The 10,877-nt window shown below is 35.3% G+C and overlaps 1 protein-coding gene across 1 annotated transcript in view; it reads left to right on the top strand.

The window, feature by feature from the left end:
* Positions 1-3,372: 3,372 nt before the first annotated feature.
* Positions 3,373-10,877, top strand: part of LOC131029084 (uncharacterized) — a 31,887-nt gene continuing 24,382 nt past the window's right edge. The window contains exon 1 of the mRNA XM_057959486.2: positions 3,373-3,729. Within this exon, the coding sequence (XP_057815469.2) occupies positions 3,573-3,729 (157 nt within the window). The 5' untranslated portion in view covers positions 3,373-3,572. The remainder of the gene's footprint in view (positions 3,730-10,877) is intronic.

The raw sequence follows: 10,877 nt of genomic DNA, 5'->3' as shown, positions 1-10,877 counted from the left end.
CTACCTCTAAGGAAAAACCTATCTAGTTTTTTAGCTATATGGTTGAAACCTCTCCTTCTGTTGTTCCACGTGTAAGAGTCCTCTGCAGTTTTGATCTCGATGAGGTTGGTCTTGTGGACCCAATCACAAAAATCTCTTTCAGATTGTGAGATTGTTCTCCTCCCTCCCCCTTTTTCATTATGATCCAATATGGCATTAAAGTCACCTCCTATGATGCAAATTTGGTTAGGGATTGCCCTCAGGTAAAATTCTATCTCATTCCAAATCCTTCTTTTGTCCCTATTTTGTGTCGAACCATAAACATTTATTAGTAGGAAACATAGGTTGTTTTTAATGCCTTTTACCCATCCAATCATCCAGTTTGCTTGCCTCCTTTCTATTTCATAGGAAACCAATCTTGGATCCCAAATTACTGCTAAACCCCCAGAGGCCCCATTATATAGGTGACCAATCATCTCTCTAATGCCTAAGTTTTTCCTGAAAAAGGCTCAGATTCTTCTGCATTAAGTTTAGTTTTCTAAATCATAATTATCTCAGAGTTAGTTGTTGAAATGCAGTGTTTTATGATCCATTGCTTGTTAGGGGAATTAATGCCCCTAACATTCCATGAAAGGAGTCTCATGGCTCCTTGGGAAGGTACTTCCCCTTCCCTGTATCAAACATAAAGGTTAATTTGACTAGGCCCTTGGCAGACTCATCCAAATTTCTTAGTTCTGACATAGATTTTCTGCCTCTTCTTTTGCTTTGCTTAGCACAGTCCAGGGTATCCTTTCCGAATTCATTTTGAGAAATCCCAAGGACTTCCTCCCTATCTCCAGTGTCTTTGTAGCTCAATTTTGCCAACATCTCTGCTTCCCCCATCACATCCTCATCCTCATTCCCTAAATCCATAAATTTTGCAATTAGAACTTGTTTCTTCAAGGCTAATTCATCTTCATCAACAATTTCCTCTACAAACCTATCTATGAGATTGCTTATGACTTCATTGCAAACTTGGTTGATTGATTCCTCATTCTTATTCTCAATTGCCTTGACCTTCTCAAATGAAGGCACCTTATCTTTGCTATCCTGTGACCCAGGACCATCATCTGCCAAATGTCCTGCAGAAAATTCCAAATTAACTACATTGCCCTACCTGACTTCCTCCAAGGCTTTTAAGGGGAGAGGTCTTGGAGTCCTCTCTTCAAGAATTACCTCATTCTCCCTCCTACTCTCTATCCCTTCAGTGGGACCATAAAGATTGTCATCTTTGATCCCACCCACTATTTGAGTCATGTCATTCCCTAATATTGACTGAATGGGTGTAAGTGCCTTGTGATCAAGATCAAAACCCTAAGAAGGGCTACGAGACCTTTCCTCATGGGTACTCAGGGCTACAAGACCTTTCCTTATGGGTACTAAAAAACAAGGGAGGAGTCATCTAAGGGGATTGGTTTTGACTAGGATTGTCAGGAACAAAATTTTCCTAAGAGGCACAAGGGAACTTCATAATTACTTTAGTGGATGTCATCACCCCACTCTCCTCTGCCTTTTTGCCTACCTAAGGATCATCGACTCTGAAGGATTACCTACAATCTCCCCTTCTTCAATATTAGCAGGAGAACTAGGTTGTTTGTCATCGTTTACTTGCCCAGAATGGACAACGCTAACAATGAAGCCACCCCTGTCTTTATTGAAGCATATATCAATATCCTTGCTCTTGAAGGTAGGAGCCTGTGGGGGGTTCTTCTTAATAGGGAGATTCTGAGCCTGAAGGCAATGTTTTCAGATACCAACCCCATATAAAATTCAGGTTTGATGAAGTATTTAACATTAGCTGTAATGAAATCTATGTTACTAAGTTTAGTTAAATTGGTATCCATGTTTACTAACATTTTGACATCAACAGAGCAAGACCAAGTCTCTTCCAAACCTACAAAACCTCCTAATTTGTCACCTAGTTTAAAAAGGACCCGAGAGTGCATCAGTTCAACAAGAAGATTTCTAAAAATAATCCACTTCGACATCTTGCCAGATTTATAAGAGCCAAGATTAAAATTTGGATGCCAGTCAATGAAAATGAAATTGAAGCCCTTATAGAACACAAGATCTCCAAATAATAATTCATGTTTTAATGCTTCCCGTTTGCAGTCAATAAACAAAAAAATATTGTTGAGAGAAATAATACTTATCTAGCCCGCGAATTCTGTCTCCCACCAGCTAGCAATTTTTTCAATAGGTTGCTCATTCCCGCACCACTTGGCGAAAATACCAAATTTTCTGCAATGAACCCTTAATCTCTTAGCGAAAATTTCTTCTCTAACCTCCAAATTAGGGTCATCATTGCTCATTAATCTAAGATGACCTTGAGAGCTATTCTACCGAATGCATGCTTTAGGTTCAGATTCCCTATTAAGCTGAATCGCTCGATGGTTAAAAAAAATATTTGGGCCCAAGATCCTTTTGTTTCCCCGAGATTTTAGGATTTACCTTACCCCTAATATGATCATTTTGAAGTTGGTAGGACATAGAATTGTGAGAGATGGAGGGATTGGGGTCAAGCCCTAATTTTGATTCCTGCCTTGGTTGGGCAATCACGGGCGAGAGGTGAGAGACCCTCCCAGGGTTTCTCTTTATACCTAGAGGAATCAAGTTGGCTCATGAGGTGAAACCAAGGGTTCTTGCCCTTCAAGATCTCTTGCCTCTAGCCTCCTGCCATCTATTGGTATTTTGTCCTTTCACTCTGGAATCAGGGAGCAAGTCCTGAGGTCGATGTTCCCTCCCATGGGAGTTTCTCGCAAAAAGGAAACACCCGCTATTTTGCTTTGGAGAGGAAGCCTCAGAGGCTAAGGGAGGAAGGCGACCCAAGTCCGCAAGTTGGTTTGCAGTAAGCCTTTTTTTCAGTTTGAGAATGATCGCGTGACTGAACCAAGGTAAAAACCTTAGAGCTTTTGTCTACATTTTTTTGCATATTGCGAACCATTTCTATTTCCAAAATGTATAGAACAGATAAAATATAATTATTAAAATACATATATTTATTTAGAAAAAATATTTTATTTACAATATTATAAATGATAAAAAATGAAAAAAACTATTTAAAATAGATATTTCAGTTTTTAAAATACAAAGAAATCCAAAAAAAAGTCTAAAAAATCTATCATGCCTAAAATTTTGCTCCTATAACATCAAATTTTTTAAATCAATCATAGTGTAGATAAATAATTTTTATAATATTTTAAATTTACAAATATAAATCTAAACTTTACAAAAAAAAACTAAGTGTTTTTTTTAAGAAAAAATAGTACCAACTAATTGAATAAAATAACTTTAATGAATGGAATAGTATTGCCTACTAGAACAAGTACTAATAAATAAAAACCCCTCTCAAATCTCTAGGTCTAAAGCACTAAGGCCACAATAGGTTCAGAAAGAAAATTCAACGCCTACAAAATTCATCTCCCAAACGGTAAAGAAAGATACAGAAAATAGGAAATTACGCGGCCTTTGATCCAAATATTGAATCCACTCAGATAAAATTCATCAGAAGCAAATTTAGGTGAGTTGTGGAGCAGAACATTCAGTGAATTGAAATGGCAAAGGAATTGTGGTATGCTTTCATTGTATTTTGCGTGATATCAAATGTTAGATCAGAGCAGCTGAGTGCCCAAACATGCGAAGATCTTGGATTCACAGGCCTCGCGCTCTGCTCAGACTGTCAGGCAATGGCTGAATACATCAAGGACGAAGGCAAGTATACCATATTAACTTTTTTAATATCTCCTCTCTATATTCATATATTAATTCTGGCTGGGAATTGAACCTGGGGCTGTATTGGGGAAACTTGTCTTAAGTATTGTGGTTTTTCAATGAAACCCTAAACTTTATTTTAATTTTAAATAATGCCCCACATAAGTGGGACACAAAAAGTCTATTATAAATCCTTTTACGCAATTTCGTCATGAATTTCGAAGCTTGAAATTTCAATTTATTATGTTTTTCTCGTTAAGAACAGTGATCAGACAGTCAACCTATGCCAGCAAACAAATTTTGAGTTGTGGTTGTTTTACAGGATTATCCCTTATAATGCGAATAGATGTACTATATCCAATATATTGATAGAGATAGAGAGGAAATCACCACATATTTTATTAAATTTTTATATATATTTTAGGCAGAGCAGTCAAACATTTGCAAGAATTTTATACTAAATAATAAAAATACACAAACGTTTTATTACTTATCTCTCATACTTTAGAAATACGAACAATGTAGCACATAAATCTAGGTTGTTATCACTGGAGAGGAGGATGCAAACATATCGACTCAGGAATATTAAATAGCTTAATAGCATTACTGGTGGAAAACTTAAAAATTAATCTGCAGTACGCAAGAATGGTTGCATTTGTCATTTTTGAGCTCATTTTTTATACTTAATTGGCACAAAAATAGAGATCATAATCAGACTGAAAAATTACGGTTATGGGTTAGGTTTAAGCTATTCTAACATTGGGTAAGTGCTTTTGACTGGAGCTAAGAATCAGTGAAGCCACATGTGAGGGACCTCATCCCAACATGAAGACTCAGCAATAATACCTCAGTAGGGGTTTAAATCAGAACACCACAATTACTGAGTTTTAAATCAGAACACCACAATTTAACCATCACACTAGACCATTATTGATTCATTGAATAGATTTGTTATAAAAGTTAAATGAGGTTTTATAAACTTATATTCTAAGAAAGATTTAGGTGAAAAACAGAGCTGTCCTTATGATATTAGCCTGTTATCCACAGTAGCACAGCCTACTATTTTATGGTAGCCTTTTTTCAACATAAATTCCCTTAGTAAAAGTAAAATAATTTTTTTGATTCTCTATGCTTTTTTCCCCTTCACATTGGCTTTTCTTTTTTGATGTATCGTGCTTATTGTTATCGACAGAGTTATTTTTGATATGAAATTAATAATTCAGTTCCTTCTATAATTTTACAAATAGTACATTTGCTTTTAGTTTTCGTACTTTTTCTACGGTATGTACATGAAATGCCACTTTGTTAAGTCATGCAGGCAGTTAAATACTCCGCAAAAGAAACTATCTATAAATATAGTATTCTTTTTTGGAAAGAAATTTGTAAATGGAATGATGAAATTTTGAACCTTGAGTTTAGTGAAGGGGAAAGTTGCCCCTAGTTTTCTGTATGTTTTCAAATTTCTTCCTTGTGCTCTGTTTGATAAGATAAATATTTTGTTTTGATGCTTGATACGGGCTAAAATTGAGATTTTGCAAACCTCGCAATTTTTCATAACCAGTCATATTTTGCAAACCATGCAACTTTAATTAACTGATCTTATTTTGTGAACCTTCCGACTTTTCACAACTGATTTTATTCATTCAATTGAAGATCTGTCAAAACATGGAATTTTTCATAGTATTGTTAATTTACAGATCACTGCCATCACTTTTTTCTGTCATAATAACTAAGTCTATTTAAAAAGTTTGCACCTGTACAATGTAATTTCGGAAGAGTGATCCAATGCAGAAGATTGGATCTGTTGATAGATTGAAACTATATGGCCCACTAAAACACAACTTGGAATGTTTGCAAACCAATACTAAAAATTACACATTTAAAACTATATAAAAAAATGCAGAAGATGGAAATCCTTCCAATGGCTAATGGCTACAGTACCTTCTAGACCAGGCCCAAGGTGAGTGCTGTGTGATTTGTTAAGTAGAGCAACCAAAAACTGAATCCATACCAAAAGTTTTTTGAGTGAAAAAAAATTCTGCCCTTCATGGACCCAAGGGGCTACAATAGTCCTAATGAAGGCAATCCAGTTACATGACCACTGCCTGTAACAAGGGGGTCTATCTTCAGCTTATCACTGACACAAGCTTCAGGAATAGGTAGGAAGAAGTACGGGCCCCTCCTTCCTTAGGTAAGACCTGTGGAATATTGCAAATGCAGATAAAATTGCTGCAAAAACAGTGTTTTTGAGCAAAAATAAGAAAAATTAGTATTACTTTAAAAAAGTTTGCTTTTAGATAAACCCTGCAAAATGAATGCCGTAGGTTAGAAAAGGGAGGAGATAGTATGGAATAGCAGGGAGCCTATTTCTCTATAACTACCAGCGTTGACATAAAGAAATGATCTTAGTTGAGCACCCTGTAAGTCAGCCTGGTAAAAAATTAACCGTAACACCACTGTCAACGGGTGTCCTGAACAGAGAACATGAATGCTCTGAAAATACGTATGCATACCAGTAAATGGATCCTTTGCTAGTTTATTGTGATCAAAATATTAGTTTCAAAATTTCAAGAGAAATCTGACGCCAATGGAAATTTTTTGAGCTATACCTAGAGACTAAAAGCCATTAACATTTTGTATTTATGTACCTTTTTGAAGGGTTGAGTAGAAGGTAATCAGAACATTAGAGAAAGTGTTTGAGATTCTTAAGATGGAAGATGGGGAAAAGTCCCAAATGGTGGCATTAGTGAGGGCATGGATAAGGCCAAGGAGGCCATTGGAGTTATATGTAAGGAAACAAGAAAAAATACAGGTTGCCATGGGAGGACATTGTAGACACTAAGTGATATCATTAGATTCTTGTTTTCTCTATATGTTTGAGCATTTTTGCATCAAGAAACACAATAAATTGGCTCCAAAGAGGCAACTTAATTTTTCCCTATATAACCTTTGGCCTTGCAATGGAGGTTGCATAAAACCAACTCAAATGCAATTCATTTGATTTGGATTAATCCACGATAGAAGTGAATAAGTAAGAACTACAGGAGTTGGTCATCAGATGTAATGACTTATATTAGCTGGATTTAGCTGTAGACCAGGAGGCAGAGGCAGTGGGAGATGTGCACGGCATCCTAGCAATGGGAGCAGGACAACTTCTGTGAAGCTATATGTTGATTTTCTCTTATGTTATCTTTTTCGTACCACAGGGATTCTTTCGTGTGGATATTGGACTTGAGACATGCATTTAAAATTCTTTGGTGCTCAAATTACTTGAATTTTGGCTCATTTTGTACATAATACATATTTTCTATTTGCTGCTTAATCTGGCACTTTTTATTTGAGGAACCTCATGACCACTGCTACTTTATGCCAGTTGTCTCTGGAGGACTAGCTTTAGCTCCAAGGAAAGAAGATTCAATTCTTTAATTTCATGGATGTATTTAAAAAACAATGGTAATTGTTTCAATAAATCCTAGCAGCATGTATAATTCATCAGCATGGAATGAGCCAAGCAACTACAAGTAAAAGCAAAGAAAATTAAGGACATTCAAATATAGGAAAGGATATTCAAAATTTTCAAGATTTGAAGCTCTCTATAGATAATGTTTTTCATTCAATTTTTTATGCTTTGAATATGGATGGGTTATATATTGTTTGTAGATATCCTTGGTTAGAATCTTTGGGGACAGCAACCATTAACGTGCAAAACAAGTGTATGAAGATTTGGTATAGAAAGAAAAAATTTACATTGTAAGAATTACATATGATATGTACCAAAGGAAATTTAAGGTAGAGAGAGTTTAGAAATTTACCGAAGGATACATTGTAGAATTAGAGGACAAACAAGAGGAGCAAGATGTAAGAAGAAAAGAGGAAAGTACTATTTCCTTTCACGAGCAAATGAAACAAGTGGCAAAAATGGTGAAGAACCAAAGAAGGTTCCAAAGATAAAAAAGGGTGCAATATATAAACATCCACATTATTGTGAGAGGCAAGAATCATGGAGGCATGATACTACATGTACATGGAATGAGCAGGTCAATAACTATGGTTGAGATGGAATCAAATGAGTAACTACAAGTCTACAACAATCAATGGCATGATAGAAGTAATAGGGATTTAGGGCAGAATTTAAGGACTTGCTATGGTGAAGGATGTAGTTGGATGGTCATAGCAAAATGTGGATCAAGGATGGGATCTATGTATCGTCAACCTAGAATTGCTTATGGATAGTTGGATAATAGGGCATGAAAGCATATTGTAGTGACTTGCAACTGTCTTACTATTTGGCTTTTTCACTTGTTTTATGATGGAAACTGTAGAACACAGTAGTGCTACTGAGCGGGGGGGGGGGGGTGAATCAGTAGCACAATGACTTTAATCCTTTCTAAAAAATTTAAACTTTAATCAAACTTTTAATCTGAAATTGAAAGATGTAAAACATGAAGCAACTGAAACTAGAAAAGGAACAACAGCAAATCCATAAGGCACAAGATTTTACATGGAAACCCAATATGGGAAAACCACTGTGAGAAATGCCACTAGGATCTACTGTCCTAATCTAGCCTTACAGTTGAAAAGATTACAATTCTTTGGGCACCAACCCAATAGATTCGCCAAACCCTTATTAGCACCAACTCATTCGCTGTTACAATTCACTGATCTGAGCACCAACTCAGTAACAATGTATCAGAAAGATGATCATACAAGATTACTGACTTTAACTTTAAGAATCACCAACTTCTGAAAACATAGATATATAACAATAAAGAAATCTGAATGTATACAATTTGTCAGTAACACTTTATGATGTCTCCAACTGCAAGATAAAGTTCTGCACAAAATTATCCAATAAGTGATTATACTTCATAAAACACTTCAGTCCTTTCTGAGACCTGCAACAACTCTTCAAATACTGTTAAAACTTCTCATTTTTTAATCTGTTCTGTAACTTTATATAGTCCAATTTGAAAAGTTTCTGAAAGGTCTGTGACAGTAAGCAAACTGGTTGAAAAAGTTTCTGAAAATGAAGATATATCATATATCACACTGTAAAAATATTTATACCTGAGACAAGAAGAATCAGATATGATTCAAAACTGTAGACTGCTTCATTCTGATTTTCCCTTCAACAATACTCATCAAATCTCCTTCAGAATTGCACAAGATCTTATACGAATTACTTCAGACAAGTAATAGCAAAAATATTCAATCACTCCCTTCACTCATAGAGTTCTCCTGAATATACCCGTATGCCTTTCACTCATCACATCAACAACATGCTTCATCGAAACATATATATATATAAAGATATGCTGACCCACACAAAAGTTAATATGTTTCAGTTCAAACTTATTAACTGTTTTGATAACAGTTATGATTAGTTTGATGATTAGTTGACAACTGTCAACTAATGATTTGAAAAGTTTCTGAAAGGTCTGTGACAGTAAGCAAACTGGTTGAAAAAGTTTCTGAAAATGAAGATATATCATATATCACACTGTAAAAATATTTATACCTGAGACAAGAAGCATCAGATATGATTCACAACTGTAAGACTGCTTCATTCTGATTTTCCCTTCAGCAATACTCATCAAATCTCCTTCAGAATTGCACAAGATCTTATACGAATTACTTCAGACAAGTAATAGCAAAAATATTCAATCACTCCCTTCACTCATGTAGAGTTCTCCTGAATATACCCGTATGCCTTTCACTCATCACATCAACAACATGCTTCATCGAAACATATATATATATAAAGGTATGCTGACCCACACAAAACAAATATGTTTCAGTTCAAACTTATTAACTGTTTTGATAACAGTTATGATTAGTTGACAACTGTCAACTAACAATTGATTAGTTTCAAACTGTTTTGCCTTTATTGAATTAGAGAGAGCAGTTATACACAACTAAGTTATAACCACCACTAAACTGCTTATTAGTCATCTTTAACACAAACCCGTTAGAGATGATGGTTATAAAGCTCTCTTTAAAATTCATGACAATGATGTTTTGAGAGAATTTGTCTTCAACCAAAACCAAAAGATACTTAATAGTTTAAACAATATTATCACCACAAACTGGAGGGTTCACTGGTAATATCAAAATCAAATGGCAGATCAAGCATACTGTGCATATCCATTCACTGTGTAACATCCAAGTATGAAAGAGTATACTGTGCATATCCATTTTCTGTGCAACGCCCAGGTATGAAAGCGTTCTGTGCATATCCAGAAGACAAAACAACCATTATGACTTCCTGTATTCCTATGTTCATTCTGTACAGAATTATAACAGTACATCAGAATATACTTACTGATGTGGTTTTGTGTTTATTTGTGACATCATTGACAACAAAATGTAACAGAAACATGTCAAGGACCGATGGCATGTTATGTACTTACGAATATGATACTATAATGTATGAAGGTTGATAGAGATGCCAACATTTGACACACATCTCTAAGATAGTTATACTGGGTTATGTGGACAACTTATTACTTATATTAGGCAATGAATAGGCCTATATTGGGTTTAGTGATTTACCCCTTCATTATCTTATTATTAGGTCTATGAAAAGAAGCTGAATGTCATCATTGCAAGAATATGTAAAAAGAACATTATGTATTTATATATCTTGAATAAATAGCATGGAGTGCTTTCTTCCATAAAGGAGTATTGCATGGTGCTGCCTTACCTCAAGGGTTAATTCTCATTATGCATATATTGGATATTCGGGCATCTTGGCCCACAAACAGCTCATGTTGTGTGTGATCTATCTTCTACATTGCTTTATTGTTACTATTATATGTGAGGATATTATCACAATATGGATGAAAATATATTTACAAGGATGCAATACAATGAAATGAGATGTGAAAGCAAGAGATTGTCATATAAAGGCAACGCCAACAAAAGATGTGAATTTACAACTGTTGTGATGTTTTCGCACATCACCCCATTGCAAATGGGGACCCCCACTTTTTCCTACTTTCTAGGTTAGTTGTGGAGTCTTTAGCTATTAGCCTTTCATTTGTAAGAGGTGTAGTATCTCAGATGGCCAGAAGGTAATCAAGTCAAGTCTCTCTTTGGGATGAAGTGAGGTCAATAAGTTCTCAAGGCTTACGAAGTGAACAATTCAT

This window comes from Cryptomeria japonica, chromosome 5, assembly GCF_030272615.1.
Source record: "Cryptomeria japonica chromosome 5, Sugi_1.0, whole genome shotgun sequence".
In the NCBI taxonomy this organism is placed as follows: Eukaryota; Viridiplantae; Streptophyta; class Pinopsida; order Cupressales; family Cupressaceae; genus Cryptomeria; species Cryptomeria japonica.
This window is presented reverse-complemented; position numbering and strand designations above follow the sequence as displayed.